Here is a 16,800-nt window from a genome sequence, read left to right on the forward strand (position 1 = left end):
AAATTCCTCCTGTAGCCTCAAAATGACATCAACATACTTGTCAGCACTGAATGGTGTGCCTGCATCCACGAGTGCCTTGCATGCTGGGAAATGGCAAAGGTTTGTCTGAGAGAGCTGAGCTTTCCAGAGCGCAAGTTTTGTGGAGAATGCTCTCACGTTGTCATAGGCAGCACTGACAAGTTGCCCCTGGCCTTGTAACGTCTTGTTCAGTACATTAAGCTCATGTGTTATATCAACAAGAAAAGCTAAGTCCATGAGCCATTTGGGATCAGTTAGCACAGGAACACTAACTCCATCCTTCTCCATGAAGGCTTCACTTCTGCTCTCAACTCAAAAAGTCTCTTTAATACATTTCCCCTGCTGAGCCAACGTACCTCAGTGAAGTCGAGCACATCCCCATATTCTGACTCCATTTCCTCTAAAAAAGCACAGAACCTTCGGTGCTTTAAGCCCCTGGATCTGATTTGGTTGATGCATTTCACAACAATAGACATCACATTGTCAAACTTCAGGCATTTGCTGCAAAGGACCTGCTGATGGATAATGCAGTGCAGAGCAATGGCCTCCTCCACGCCTTCCTCTTCCAGTTTTTTTGAACACGTGCCACCAGTCCATTTTTCCTCCCTGTCATTGATGGCGCTCCATCTGTTGTTATTCCAACAAACCTCTTCCATGGCAAACCAACATTCTCAATGGCATCACACAGCTTGTAAATATCTGCTGAGCGGTGGTCTGGCCATGCATTGGAATTACTGTGAGCAGCTCCTCCATCACTTCAAAACTGTCATCAACACCACGGACATACATTGGGAGCTGGGCAGTGTCGGTGATGTCTGTGGTCTCATCAAGAGCGACTGAGTATACACTGAAACATTTGGCTTTCTCACACAGTTGGTCATAAATGTCAATTGACAGGTCAGAAATGCGATCTGCTGCGGTGTTGGCAGAAAGGCTGATGTTGCTAAACTGACCTTTCTTTCCTGGACAGACTATATTTGCAGCCTGCAATATGCACTTTTAGACAAATTCACCTTCTGTGAATGGCTTCCCTGCTTTAGCAATCATCTCACTAACCACGTGGCTTCGACTGCTGCATTATTCTCTTTGGTTGCTTTCTTGAAGAAATCTTGCTGCCTCTGTAGATCTGTTTTAAGACTGGCAACCCGGTTCGCTCTCTCATCTCCCTGGTATTTTGCATCCACCTCTGGTTAAGTATAAGAGCCCTTTGTTAGGGGGACCACTGGACTCTTAGCACCAGCTTTGGGGTCACAGGGTCACATCTGGAACACAGACACACACACACACACACACCTACACTATGCACAGACTGGTACTCTTTGTTCATACCTGTGTAAGACATCATATGTTAATGAACTTATGCATATTCATGTAACCTCAATAAAGAGCAGTGTTACGAGGGAGCAGACGAGAGCGACTGAGGTCAAGTGAAGGAACGGCGCTGTCACAGTTCTCTCCCTCATGAATTGTCTGGTTCCAGTGGTGGGTCTGTGCTAGACGACCCATCACCAGCTTTTTCCACTGGTTACCAGTACGTGGTAGAATCCACTTCCAGATCTGGTTGTTTGTCTTTAAATCTCTGAATGGATTGGCTCCATCTTATCTCTCTTTAACAAAATAATCCAAGTCGAGCCCTCAGGTCTGCAGATAAGTAGCTTCTGAGCAGAACTAGACGTAAAAACAGAGGTGAGCTTTATCGATGGCTGCAGCCAAACTCTGGAACAGTCGCCCTTCACATCAGGTCATCACCAACACTCGACATTTTTAAAACCCGGTTGGAAACACATTTGTACTCTGTAGCTTTCAATTCTGACGAGTCTTTATAGTAATTACTGTGTATGTTTCCTATTTTCTCTCTACTCTGTGCAGCACTTTGGCTCAAGCTGTTTTTAAATGTGCTGATAAATAAATGTAGATTTCTTTGAATAAAACAGTGGAGCCGAGCTTTGAGCTCAGTGTGTAACAGTGTGTGTATGAGAGCCATGTAATGTCCATGTGTGCATGCTGACTGTGCTGCTCTGACCCCCCTCCTCCTTTCAGGGTGGAGCCTGCTGGAGTCCGATGGTTGACACCAGGTCTGAGGAAGTGTAAGTGTGTTTTTAATGGGATTCATGAAAACAAAGCAGCACACATTCAACCATCTTCATCATGTCAGGAGTCATCATCAAAGTGTCAATCAATGAACAGATGATGGATCATTAACTGCAGCTGGATTGTGTTTGTTCTCTCCATCAGATTCCTGTCAACTCACAATCGACACAAACACAGTGAACACAAACCTCCAACTGTCTGACAACAACAGGAAGGTGACACGTGTGGAGGAGGTTCAGTCATATCCTGATCATCCAGACAGATTTGATGTTTATCAGCTGCTGTGTAGAAATGGTCTGACTGGTCGCTGTTACTGGGAGGTCGAGTGGACATATAACGTTTTTATATCAGTGAGTTACAGAACCATCAGAAGGAAAGGACGCAGTGATGACTGTGTGTTTGGATACAATGATCAGTCCTGGACTCTGGACTGCTCTGAGTCATATGGTTATTCTGTCAGGCACAATAACAGAGTAACATCCATCTCCTCCTCCTCCTCCTCCTCTGTCTCTAACAGAGCAGCAGTGTATGTGGACTGTCCTGCTGGCACTCTGTCCTTCTACAGAGTCTCCTCTGACACTCTGATCCACCTCCACACCTTCAACACCACATTCACTCAAACTCTTTATCCTGGGTTTAGAGTTGGACTCGTCTATGCTGGTGCCTCAGTGTCCCTGTGCTGAGTGGGGTGTAAAGAGTGTCTCCTGTTACAGAAACACTCTGACTGTTGAACAGATAGTTCAGTCTGTACATGTCTGTCTCTTTCACTCACCAACACGTTTTCAGATTCATGGATTCAATCAGTTGATGTTTGAAACTCTTCTAAATGATTCCTTGTAAACTTCTTCCTCTTCAGTCACAAACAAACAGGAAGTGATGTCACATGTGTTCCTGTCCACACAGCAGAATGAGTCTATTGCTGACAGTGATGTACAAACAGAGTGAGCATTTCTGAGGCCCAAAATAAACTGAGTAGTTCACTGAATGAACAATGGACTGTGAGCTCAGTTCCTTCATCATTAGTATGGATTATATATGTATATGTATTATATTAGTATCATATATATCAGGTGCTGCTGCTGCTGGTTTCAGTCATTGTGCAAATGTGCTGTTTGTAAGGTTGTAAAGCTGCAGTCAGCTGAGACTGAAGAAGTCACCTGATCAGTGAGCAAACGTTTCTGAAAACGTCCAGATGAACAGAATCAACCTTTTGGGATCAGCCAGCAATGCAGCATCATTGTTGTTCAGGTTCAGAGGTTTGCAGGAATGAACTGATGACCAGAAACAGCTGCAAAGTCCAATAAAATACCAGCTGGAGTTCAGCTGCATTTGAAGAAGTCAAAGAAAAGTAAGGATGGCAAAGGGCGACGTTTTCTTCCAAAGAACTGAAAACATGGTCGACGCCTCATTAGAAGAATAATCTGGACATTTGTGAGGAACTCTAACCAAGAAAGCAACACAAGAAAGCAACGTCAAACAGATCCAACAGACAGTTTCCATGACTGGAAGTGTTGAGTGTAAAAATGCTACATTGCATTATTGCATCCTCTCACCACAGGAGGTGCTGTTGGCACCACTGATTGCTGATCAGCTGTTCTCTGATGATCTGATTGATACTGTGAATAACGGGACTCACTGAACTCTGTGACACAGTGAAGATTACAGAGTTTAACTTCAACATCTGACTGACGTCACACAGACAGAAGGATGAACCAGTGAGGCACAGAACACAGTTACTGGAGATACTGGATCAGCTCCATGTGAACCTCTGATGGAGAAGCTGCTGAGCCAGAGAAACATCAGGACATGACAGGCAGCTGCACTTATCTAACAACATGTAGCAGAGCTGATCTATGTTAGAGGATCTATCACAGCAGCTGAAGCCAAAGTCCAACACTGGATAGCAGCTGAGCCTGTGCTGAGTGTAGTGTTACAGGAAAAGGGCAGAAACACTGACACTGGTAGCTCACAGTGATGCTGACTGGGGCACAGAGCTGAATGATGCAGCATCAGGACACTGTTTCAGTCTGACTGACAGAGAAACCTGTAGCTGTATCTACATGTGAGGCAGAGGCTACACAAGCAGCTTTCTATGTTTCACAGTGACTGAGATCTTCAGTGGGGGTGGACATGCTCCTGTACAGACCTCTGAGGAGAACCAAGGTGCAGTCAAAGAGTCCAGTCTGTCCTCACAGATGTGAACATGTGGTTTCATCAGGTCTGCTGTCAGCTAGCAGGCTCACATCAGAATCACTGTTCCTGAAAAACACAGTCTGTGTGACATCATCAGTCAGCTGATCGTCCCAGATCTGAATGGTTTCTGTCTCTACTGAGGAAGTCAGAGAATATCACTGAGGTGTGGATCAGGTCTGAGTGAGCTGTGGAGGGACAGCTTTAAACAGTCCACAGGTCTCACGTCCTGCTCAGTCTGGTAGCAGATACCTCGTATTGTTCCAGATGTGCTGACATCACCAGCAGCAGCAGCACAGCTGTGTGATACGATGAATCTCAGTTATTGATCCAACACACAGTAAATACAAAGATCAGGATTTCTGAGAGTAATCATTATGAGTCTGAACACATGATCACTGAATGTTAGTCTCCACAATAATAAGCTAACACAAGCAAACACAGCTTTCAGCTCTTATTTTGAAACTGGCTTATTTAGAGAGCTGTGATGTGAGCGTGCCTGGCTCTGAGGCACTTGGGTCAGCCTCTGTTGTTTAGAAGTGTTACAGACTGTGAATGACACAGACCTGTCAGTTTCCATGTTTGTCTGTAACACAGCTCAGGGGCTCCATGCTGAACGCATCCATCCAGTGTTATTGATCCAGTACTAATACCAGCATTGGGATCAATACTACAATACACAATCACATGTGTCCACGTGATGCAGTTTGAAGAGCAATAAGATGTCTCTGTATGAGGAGGCGGGGTCACAGGAGGTTCACAGAAACTCTGGAGCAGCATCATCAGCTCACATGGAAACTTTGATGATTCACTTCTGTGGTGTTTTTACAGAAACACGTCACAAAATTAGCTCCACCTGTTTTGTGTGTGAGCTTTGAGTTTCTTGTCTTCATTCTGGATTCTTGTGTTGTTGTTTTTACACACAGCAGATATTTCCTGGTTGCTTCCTTGATGACCACATGAAGCTTTCTGAAGCTTGGATTGAAAACGCTTCATTACTCAAAGCTTTCCAACACAGGCCTCTGTGCTGCCATCTGGTGGACAAACATATGAAGTGCAGCGTGAAGCTACAAATTAACCTGCTTCAGCTACGTTTATATATAACATACTATAACCTATATAACTATATGTATAGTGTATTATGTAGGTTTTAGAGCTGGGGGTAGAATTGCTGATGGCCTGGTTGTTATTTATGTTCCCCATGGTTCACCAGCTCTCACACAACATCAGCACCAATGATCCACGTCCTTATAAACCTCTGAATCAGGTCCTGAAGCTGTGACGTCCTGAGTGAAGACCTCACTGATCACATGACTCTGGTCACCTGGACTCAGTGTTTCTGAAGCAGTGTGCTGGGTTTTTAAAAATACGTGGCTGCTGCCTGATGTTGGGCCCACAGAGGAAGACGACTCACTCGCTCTTCTTCACTTCCTCCTTAAACATGTGGAAGGAGAGCAAAGTGCTGCCAGACTCTTATTTCTGACAGGAACAAAAAATCTGCGAAAAAGTGAAGCAGTGACGGATGAACACTGTGTGCTTTTTATTAATAAACAATAAATTCCTATATGACAACATGCATAAAAGCAGAACGGTATTTGTACATCAGTGGGAAAATAGCGGTGGCTTGCTAGCTTTTGTGCAGCTTCCCCGGGTCAGTGAAAACTTTCAAAAGAGAAATGAATGAACTTACCAGTGTTGAGAATAGATTCCTTAATGTACATCAAAGTTAAAGAGAATATAGTTGTGATTGCTTGCAACATAATAATATTGTGGTAATGGCTGTAAGGATACAAAATAGGCCTGGGATGGGAACAAAGAACTGAGGTGCAGGGCAGAAGGACAATCAACCCCCACCCCCAGGACAGTAGCAAGAGTTACTGAGGGTGAGGACCAGACAAAGGGCAAACGGGCACTACCATAAAAGGAGATGGGGGTCAGGGTGTCAGCACCCTTGGCCACTGTACTAGTGTATTTCCATTGTGGGGGTTTTTACTGTAGGGGGGAGGAAACCAGAAGTTATAACTGTAACTGTTGTGTGGAGTTCTTTAGATCAGCCTTTAGCATAGGACTGCATAAGAATGCAGTGTGCTGATCTCCAGATGCATCTGTAAGAATAATGGGTAATAAAAGGATTGTGTAAAACATGGAAACATCTCAGAGTGATCTCTACCAGGACCAAAAGAATCGCAGAGACCGGTGTTGTCTCAACACCAGGTTGCCCAATCTCTTCACATATCTTCCTCCAAGCTCGTCCTTTATATTCCTGTCTCGGTACAGAAAGCAGCTGGTGTCGTACAGCTCCGGGTGGTTTGCTACAGCGTTGATCAGCCTTCCCTCTTCCCACATCAACAGGCGCAATAACAGGACTAATGGTTTGGAAAAGACAAGTGGTGGTGACAGTGGACTGATCTCTGTGCTTGTCCTGCTAGACCTCAGTGCAGTAGAAAAGAAAGTGGTGGATCTATGTTTCTGAGTGTCGGGCCATCAAGAGGCCACAATATTCATAGAGGGGCCAAGTATTACTCCAACAGCATGTACAATGCTCATTCTAACTGCTGTTTTCTTCTTATTTCTTTGTATACATGCAGCTCACACTCGACTGTGACTCCTGACCGTGTTTATGGGCCAAATGTTTTGTTCTTTACATTGTTTTTCTGGGGTGGCTGTAGCTCAGGTGGCAGAGCAGGTCAGCCACAAATCAGAAGGTTGGTGGTTCGATCCCAGGCTGCCTCCTGGCTGCATGCCAAATATCCTTGGGCAAGATACTAATCCCGTGTTTGCCTACTGGTGGTGGTCAGAGGGCCCGGTGGCGCCAGTGTTTGGCAGCCTCGCCTCTGTCAGTGTAGCTGACAGAGCCGCCTGACAGAGGCGCCAAGGAGAAACTTTCAACTTTGTTGGAGCTGAACATGAGAAATTCTCAACACCAAGACTGATCCACAAACTGGGCATCCACATCAGTGAGGAACTCACCTGGACACTGAACACCACACAGCTGGTCAAGAAGGCTCAGCAGCTGCTGTATTTCCTGAGGAGGCTGAGGAAATTTGGTATGTTGGCCAAGATCCTCAGCAGGTTCTGCAGCTGCACTGCGGAGAGCACCCTGACCAGCTGCATCACTGCATGGTACAGCAACACTACTGCAAACCGCAAACGCCTGCAGAGAGTGATAACAACTGTGGAGAAGATCATCAGGATCCCGCTGGCCTCTCTGCAGAGCAGCTGCCATCACAGAGTCCAGAGGAGAGACACATCTGCCCTCGAGATGAAGGTTCAGAAGTGTGAAATCTAGAACATCCAGACTCAACAACTCCATCTTCCCCACTGCTATCAGACTCCTGAACAGCTGACCGACCTCAAACTGCAGTTTCCACATCAGGTCACTTTGCACACTAAGTTCATTTTGCTTAAACTCCTTTGTACATCCATGTACATCGACATCTGCAGACCACACGTGTCTGCAGTTACTTATTTGTACTTATTTGCAGTTATTTATCTTTTTATTTTATTTTTTAAGTTATTTTTTATCCTCATTTTCTCCTTCGTATCTTGTTCTTTTAAACCTTATCTAACTTGGCATCGTGCATGGTGTGTTTAAATTCTGTTTAAATTCAGGGACATGGAGCCCCTGTTGATCCTCTACCTAATCACATGAGCCACGGTGTGAAAACGGGTATGGGTCGCAGTCAGCCAAGGTTTTGGGTGAACCCATTGTGAGATCTAGCCCCACGCTATCATGTGATTTCCTGTGATCAAATGGCCCAGGATGTGAGTGGTCGTTAAGACGTCCAAGTCCCTCTTCAAGCAACTTAAAGAAGTCCAGACGCTTTTCTTTCCAAGCTCCTTCGACAACATCATTCATAGAACAACTTCCAGCTTCTTTTGCTCGGCTACAGTTTGGATGGATTTGCATTTAAAGATGCAACAAGATTAAAATGGTTAGGGTCAGGAGGTCAAAGGTCAGAGCTCTTGTGGGTCTGAGGGCGGCCTCACGCTGGAGAAGGATGAAGGAGTCTGACCTGAGCCAGTGTTTGACATGAACACATCAGCACTGCTGTCAGTGAGCCTAACGACAGCCTGTTGCAAAATCAGTTTTACCCCTGTTCTTTTATTCGTCGAAACTTCCAGAGACGGCACCGGAACTCAGTAGTCATTTTCACAAAACTTTTATTCATCTTTATTCATCTTCATTTAAGCATGCACTTCTAGAAGGGAAGACGAGGCCGGTGTGTCCCTCTGCAAAATCTTCACCCCTTTGTTAGTTACAGCCAGCTTTATAGAGGTGTCCCCATCATAAAACCCCCCTACGGTGTGCTGCAAACTCTGTGTCTATGTGAGTGCTCGTGTGTGACTGTGTACGCATACCTGTGTGTATGTGTGTGCACGTAAGTGAGTGTGCGTGACAGTTAAAACACTGTGGGTGTAGGTGACTCCCTAGAGGTCATAAAAAAACCATTTCCCTTCCAGACCACAGTTATCCAGGTCAAATGTTGAGACCCCCACCCAAACATTCTCTGGGGAATTTCCTCTCAGGATTAACTCCACTCTGTTTTACTTTCACAGTTCAACTGGGGAGGGTCTCCTATACTCTGCTCCTAAATTCAGGACACCATCAGGCCTTTATTACATTGAGGGCAGTGTCAATGTCTCTACAATAATTCTAGATTCTATGTTAACACATTTCTAAACTCTAAAATAAGCTAAACATTTCTACAAGTCCCCCTTTTTATCTGCCCTAAGGCAGATAAAACTACACTAAATCTTTCACTATAATGTTTTCATACTGTGACTCCCCATTTTCCAATAGTGGCATCATGATGAGTCTTACGAACAAGGCTCTGATACAAGGCACACAACAACACCCACATGTCACTGATACTGCAATAAAAACAAACAAAGAAACCATAATTGACCTAATGAAACCTTTCCATTGCCCAAAGACAGAGGTCATCCACGCTTCCAGCAGGTTATCCGATCCTGAATGCTCATACATTGTGGTGGACAACGTCTTTTAGGCCTTCCAGAACTCGGGTCACAGAGCAGTCGGGGACTGTGTTATTTGAAATAAAAGTACAATACATATCCCCAAACATCGCGCAGACGCCCCCTTTTTCTCCCAACAACATATCTAACGCCATCCGATTTTGTACTGCCATTAAAGATGTTGGACTCAACTGTTCAGCAAGCCCTTACATTTAATGACAGCACAAAGATCAAATGTATACGAGATTGTGGACCCTTTAACGTAGTCCAACTCTATACCGCCATAATAATCAAAACACTCATCTGATTTTACCTGTTTCACTACGTTTGGTTCGCTTCACCGTGGCCTGTGATGGTGGTATCGCTGGAATGGATTCAGGTCTGTCTCTGGGCAATTCACTTATAAGAAAAATCACAGTTACAATTACAACAGTCACACCTAACACTACCGTTTTCTCTCCAATTCCACCTCAACCAGCCTAAAGAAGTTGACATGAATTAAATGTAGATGAAAGGCTCGTCTGTTTACATCTCTCCCTCACAGAAGGCTTCTCTGCAGAGCATCAAATCTGCATGGCAAAGTGACACACTTTAGGTGATCTTCATCCTTGGGAAAAGTGGTGTCAACTATTTCCCAGTCTCCTAGTATTTGTGCTTCACACAGAAACACAATTCCATCGCTGGATTTCCTCTGCGCTGTCACTTTTGGAGCTTGGCACGCTCTCTCCATCCCTCGAGTTGTCACGTCCAACGCTGCTGAAGATTTAAGGCAGAGCACGTCGTACACCTTAGTTGTCTTCCTCAATGTCAACGATGAATCTCTCATTTTATTTAAAATCTTGCTGTGGGAAGTCTCCTCTTGATCTCCTGGAAGCTCAGTAGCACAGCTCTCTGTGTGATCTCTGCTGTGCTGAAGATGATCTCTGATCCTCCTGAAGCCTCTCTCCTGGCCTCAGCTCCCATCTTGCGGACGATCCTCTCAGCCATTCCTTCTCGTCATGGCACCTCACGACATCTACAAATTAAAAATAACACTCCTCTCCCCACATGGCTTCCACCATGTGTCAACTCCCCAATGAGACATGTACAAGAATGTTGCACATTCTCTCTAAAACAATCTCCAGGGTTTCCCACTTGGAGCAGCCATACTCCAACCTGTAACCCTGTGTAAAAACATTAATCAGCAGTTACATGTTCAGCTTATTTAACTCCCAGCTCCACCTGGAGCCTGTATCCTGGAAGACAAATCTGTTGAATCAAACTTCACATTTGCAACCAACTGTAGATCATAAGAGTGATAAAGTATTCAGCATAAAAGACAAGTATCATGTGCAGGTTTTCTCCAATCATTAAATCACTATTATTACCATAATTTGTCCCAAATCATGAATCATCCCAATTTATTCCACAATTTAATCTGTGACTTCCCTTAAGCAATGTCACTCCACCCATTTTATCACTATGAGCTCAGTAGTGGCCAGCTAATGAGCTCATATTCAACTATTCCATAAACACTGCATCTCTTATTTGTTTCCTCATGTCACTTGTCTGTTTTCTGCTGAATCCTTCTACATGCACTCTTAAAGAAAAACAAACATTAGGAGCACACATAGACAATCCTGGTGGTCAGGCGCAGGTCGATAGGTTCCAGAGGTGCCGTAAAAGGCCATAAAATTAAGCCTGCTGTAAAAGGAATGACACTGGTTTCAACACAGGAAATTTCTCACGTTATTCACATCGTCAAAGTAACCTTCAACATTTTCCCAACAACACAGTGTAACAGCATCACCAATCCTGTAGTAGAGAAACAAACATCAACCAATTGTTCTGTTATAAATCACATCATCAAATCACATGAAGAACTGTAATGCTGTAGAAAAGAGAATGTAAATGTTAGCGCTGCGCAGGTCTGTACACACTTTCTCACAGTAACTTCTGTGAGCAACACAAGCCCATGGATAACACACCCCTGGTAGATTCACAAACACAGAAAGTGGCATTTAAAAGTTAAATCGGTATGCAACCTCAGATGTTGCTGTCATCTTTCTGCTCCTGTAAAAAGAAACACATAAATTCATCCACCCTTTTGTCCTGTCTAGGTGGAGGTCAACTTTGAGTCGTGGTCAAGTCTTGTCAGCTTTTACCAGTCAGTCAGTTTGTTTTTATTTCCATTCATTCATTCATCCAGTCATTCATCCATTCTTTCTTTCTTTGCTGATAGTGGAAACTATCGCCACATTTAATTTCCACCCTCAGCAAAACAACGTCATTGCAAAAAGAAAACGAAGAACTTTAGGTCGGATTACCTCGCTGAATCCTTTTTAGGCAGGGACTCTCATTTTCTAATTGTCCCAAATAAGTGGCTTTCTCCAGAGCCCATTTTAATGTGGAGAAACTCACTTGCAACAATTTTCTCGACGACGTGTAGCGCTTTTAATTCCCGACGTGCAGATCTGCTTAAAGAAAAGAAATTCACAAACAGAAATCAGTGCACTGTTCAAAAAATAAAAATAAAATGAAAAATAACAGACAAAACTGAAAAACAAAAGTAAATAAAAAATACAGAAGCCCGGTCTTAGGACTTGTCACAGAATATTCTCTGTTATAGGTGAGAAAACACCAAATCTAAAACTTGGTGCCATGGTACAACTTTCCCCATACTTCAGAAACAAAAACAAAAAAAAACAAAACAAAAAATCTGGTAGTTTCACTCATTTAAACTCAGGCTGCAGGATTCTGTTCACCCCTGCTATCATCTTCCCCAAAATAATACTAATTCAGTCGTCTATGTATCACTTCTCAACCCACTCAATAAACCAGACAGGATGATGGTATTGTCTACTTAAAATTGTGTTTGATCCTAATGAGCTTCATTACGTGTGTGTGTGTGTGTGTCAGTCGGGTTAATACATTTTCTATTTCTATGTATCCTTTTATGTACCGTCCCCTTTTTTTCTGAAACAAAACTTCGTTCACTCCAAATTTTGTTTCAGAAACATCTAAATGAAAAACTCTGACATAGTCAGGCACAGCTAAACCCCAAATGCTTGCAGGTTACCATCGGCAACCACGCTGTGTATTGTTAACCCCTTTTAAAAATACCCTCTTTTGATGTGTGCCACTTTATGTATGATTTTGTGTTATCTCTAGTGCATATCATGTGCATGTGTGGTGTCACCTTTCCATTTTTTCTAACAGCACTCTTGCATACCTCAGTGCTTGTCTTCCTCCCCCTTTTGTGGCAGTCTGGACACTGTGTCAATCCTCCACTTCCAGGCAGTCGTTTGTCCCCCCTGGATTCCTTAACCCAATTTGATTCCCCACACTAAAACAGCAGCCTCAGTCCTCTTCTGCTCCTTTCTCTCCGTTCTTCTCTCCCACTTTTCTGTCCAATAGCAGTCAGTTCTTTTCAGCTTTGTCCCGTGTATCTCTTTGTCCCACTGTCTCTTTCATTGCCATCTCGCTCCAAACATGGCAAATGTCAAACTCAGACAGTCTTCTGAAAAGTCCTTCACACACAGTGAGGTTGCAGCTTGCTGGAAACGCATCTCCATCCATCCAATCTAGATGGTGGATCTTCTCTTTCTGATGTCGTTTGCCCACAGCGCTGCTGGACCTCTCTGCTCAGAACTCCGGTATTGTCTCTTGGACTGCTGTCCACTGTTGATGTTCATGCTCGTGCTTCTGGAACTGCACTCTGTGTCTTCAGGGAGAGATTAGCTTCCTTGGAGCTTGCTTGTTCAGGATGAGGACTGGAAGCTGCAAAACAATTCAGCCAAAAATTCTGGCTGGGTGTTTCTATTTTATTTTACTAATGATTTTAACCTATAATTTTCTTCCGACTGCTGCCCGTGGAGAATTGATCCAGGTCCGTTCCCCACCTGTAATCAAAAGACTGAGAGACTTTCATTATTCACTGTGACTGCAGATGTTTTCATCACTCCTAAAGCAACACATCTCTACTCATTTTGTTTTGAACTCTACTGACTTTAAACCCCAAAAATGAAATTTTTATTTGATCTTAACCGCAAACACAAAAAATCTTCTTGATGTTGTTATTAATTCTTTTCATCCACAACACTCCAAATTATGTTTTCTTTTGTGTCCAGCAGGGGAAGAAGGTGACCTGTAGTGTCACTGCTTCCCCCAGTTGGAGACAATTTCCCACTCACACTTCCACACTTTTTATTTTCTTTGTTTTCATCCTTTTCTTTCTCTCTCTCTCTTTTTTTTTTTTACCCCATTGCTTTACACCCACACATTAACCTGTTAACTCACTCCTCCAACCTCATTTTCCTTTCACCCCAACAGCTCTCATACAGTCAGCAATCAAATTCTCCATTCATCCTTGCAGGGCCGTGCAGAGAGGTTTAAAGGGGCGGGTGCTCAAAGTTAAAAAGGGGCACATTGAACCAGGCTGAATAACAACAACACATATTCATCAAGAATCTAATATGGGAAGGGCTGTGTTGATCTGAGACTGTAGACATTAAAAAGTCCATAGGAGAGATGGTAGCTGATTAAACAAGTGTCATGAGATAATAACAAAATGCAAAGATTGGTGACAGCACTTGGAACCATAAGGACACAAAAACTGTGAGAAATAATTTAGGCTCTGCCTGTGAATCACTCTTTGCTTCTCTTCTTCCTTCCATCCCATCATTTCATATATCACTCTCCACTTGCTGTCTATCTGAGAACAAGGCACAACTTGCTATTGCAATACACTATAAGCTAATTATCCACACCTAACAACTCTTGCACTTAATCTATAATAAAATGATGACAGAAAAATGTTATAGCACTGCCTTTCGTAGCCTCACACAGCTCCTACTGTTTCCTCCTCATGTCCTTACCAGCCATGTCTGGACAATGTTATATCATGAGTAATAATTAAAAAAAATCCATATACATAAAACAGACACATGCACGCACACACAGTGACGTTTTAAACCTTCTTCAGAATACTGTATATACTATGGGCATCACGGTGCTAATCCAGAATCCTTACATTATTATTTATTACTAGAGCTACAATAATAAAGCAATGAGGAGGGGGAAGTAATAAATATGAAATAATGTATTTATGATGATTCCATTTGTTTCACTATCCACTCTCTGCAGGGGCAAAGCTTATTACATTTTTAAACTGTAGAGATACAATAATTTTACTGCTGTAAAATCCAATTTTTTTTAAAATTTAAAATATAAATCTAATATAATCTGCTTCTTAATGTATGTTCTTTGAAATACAGCGTGTGTTTTTTAAAATATTATAATAATGCATAATTATGTGGACATGCACATTAGATCGTTTTTTAGTGAAATATAATCCCACCAGAAAGGCAGGAAAAGCCTGGAAACTTACTTTAAAACTAAATATGTTCCCTAAAACGGTGACAGAGCTACAGACACACGACAGCCTTACACAGGTAGCCAGCAGCTATGACCAGCGCTACTTGTGCAGTTAATAAAAGGACAGGTAATGTTTGTCACGCTGTTGCACACACAGCACGCTCGTTTGTTTCAGTGCGTCAGTTGCCACAAGACAGCTTACCAACGTATACGTAATAAGCTAATACTCCTGTGTGCTATACACTACAGTGTACGCTGTACACCTACTTACTGGTTTTGTCGCATCAGTCTGTGTCTCTGAGTTAATTTGTGTTTCTCCTGCAGCTCCGGACCGCAAAAAATGCGCGTGCTCTTTGTGAGCTCGTTCCCGGCTCGTAACCAGCGCGTTCTGCCGTCAAGAGCGATGATTGGTTAAATGTGATCATGTGACTGATGCAAGCCAGATCCTTTTATTTATCAAAACTGTGATTAGTAGTTAAATATTATTGTTGAGGGGCACAGACAGGACTCCGCACGCACACACACATAAAAAAAATATTTTTTTTTTAAAAAGTTGCCTCAACAAAAGGGCACTTTGGGCACCCATCAGGAAAGGGGCGGGTGCTCAAGCCCCTCTAGCCCCCCCCTCTGCACGTGCCTGCATCCTTGAATACTTGGTCACCTTTAAATGTCACTGTTAATTTTATCAATTTATTTATCATTACTTTAACGCTAATCCACTTTTTAATTTGCTTTATTTACTTTAGTTCATTTTCTCCTATTTGATCACTATAATTTCTTGACTATTATTATTTCACAGAAAATCAACTAATCTACTTTGTCTCCCTATTTGTCATCAAAGAATTCACACACACACACTCACAGGCTGGTCACTCGCCCCCACCTTTCTTTCTCTCTCACACACACGCACATTTTACTCCTCGTTCGTTCCACCTGTGAACCCGCCCCTCGAGGCTGGCTCACACACACTTCATTCAAACTTTCTGCGAGACACTTCTGCTGATTCAGGACAACGCCCTAATCAGAACAAAGAGCGGGTGCCATCCGCTCTTATACACCTCAACCTAACTAGGACAATTAGGCTCACGATCTTCAGATCGCGCCACATTTGCCTCACGAATTATTCAAACTGCGCCACGGATTGGATACCGCAGTTTCTCTTCCCCATAAAAAATAAAACCAAATCAAACCCCCCAATTGACTTCACAGTTTGCAACAATTCGCGACACGGCCTCCTGCCGCAATTTCTACACACCACAAACACACACTTTTAGACACAAATTCTTTTTGTTACTTTAATTGACTCCCGTACTTCAGACGAGACGCCGACTCTAACGGCGCTTTCACACACACTACACCGTCCTCCTTCTGCATCAGGCACTGGTTCAACTCAGCTCGGAATCTAACCGGCGAAAGCAACCGATCCTGCTTTTATGCATACTTCAGACTGTGACAGGGACCTCTCCCTGACTTAGTTATTTAAGGAGCCACGAATCCCCAGGTCACCACCCTGGATCTCCTGCCCTCACAGGTCCTAGCGCCGCGTCCGAGACTAGGTGGGGTAACCAAACCCGTGACACACACAGCTCTCAGCTGGCGACGAGGCCTTAAACCCCGCTTTCTAACTAATAGTAACACACGTTTCCTGCTTTAACGCACGGAGGACGGATCACACACCGCCACTTTTTTTCCTAATAACTAAGACGGAAGAAACACCGATTCTACTAATCCGTAACAAACGTCTCCTGCTTTAACGCACTAAGATGTTCTTACGGGGCGCTAAACATCAACTTGGAGTTCTTAGAAAAGTCTCTTGCTTTAGTCGCTCACAGTACGCTAAACATCAACTTGGAGTTCTTACAAAAGTCTCTTGCTTTAACGCACTGAGACGGACGCTAGCCGCCTTTTTTTCTACTGAGTGAATTTACACTGCGATAAGTTCAACTTAGCGAACAGATAATTTAGGCTTTAAACAATATGCACAGTTCGAAAATAAACAGGTCGTGCTTACCTTTTAATCATGTGAGCTAGCTCTCTGTTCGCCTCGTTTCACGATCTCAGCTCTGCCAATTCATCCTCTCTGGGCCTCGAGCGAATCCAGGGTTTCGGCACCAAAACTGTTGCGAAATCAGTTTTACCCCTGTTCTTTTATTCGTCGAAACTTCC

General features: G+C 43.4%; 1 protein-coding gene across 8 annotated transcripts in view; it reads left to right on the forward strand.

Moving 5' to 3' along the window:
- The window catches only part of LOC146490513 (protein NLRC3-like), a 241,437-nt gene that overhangs the window by 144,172 nt on the left and 80,465 nt on the right, over positions 1–16,800 (forward strand). The window contains exons 9-10 of one of the 8 annotated variants that reach the window (XM_085153049.1): positions 2,059–2,105; positions 2,254–5,557. The exons of the other annotated variants lie outside the window; for them this stretch is intronic. Of the exons in view, the coding sequence (XP_085009175.1) occupies positions 2,059–2,105; positions 2,254–2,792 (586 nt within the window). The 3' untranslated portion in view covers positions 2,793–5,557. Of the gene's footprint in view, positions 1–2,058; positions 2,106–2,253; positions 5,558–16,800 lie in introns of those variants that run through there. 8 annotated transcript variants of the gene reach the window in all.

The sequence above is a fragment of the Neolamprologus multifasciatus genome, unplaced genomic scaffold (assembly GCF_963576455.1).
Source record: "Neolamprologus multifasciatus unplaced genomic scaffold, fNeoMul1.2 chr03_unloc_1, whole genome shotgun sequence".
Lineage (NCBI taxonomy): Eukaryota > Metazoa > Chordata > Actinopteri > Cichliformes > Cichlidae > Neolamprologus > Neolamprologus multifasciatus.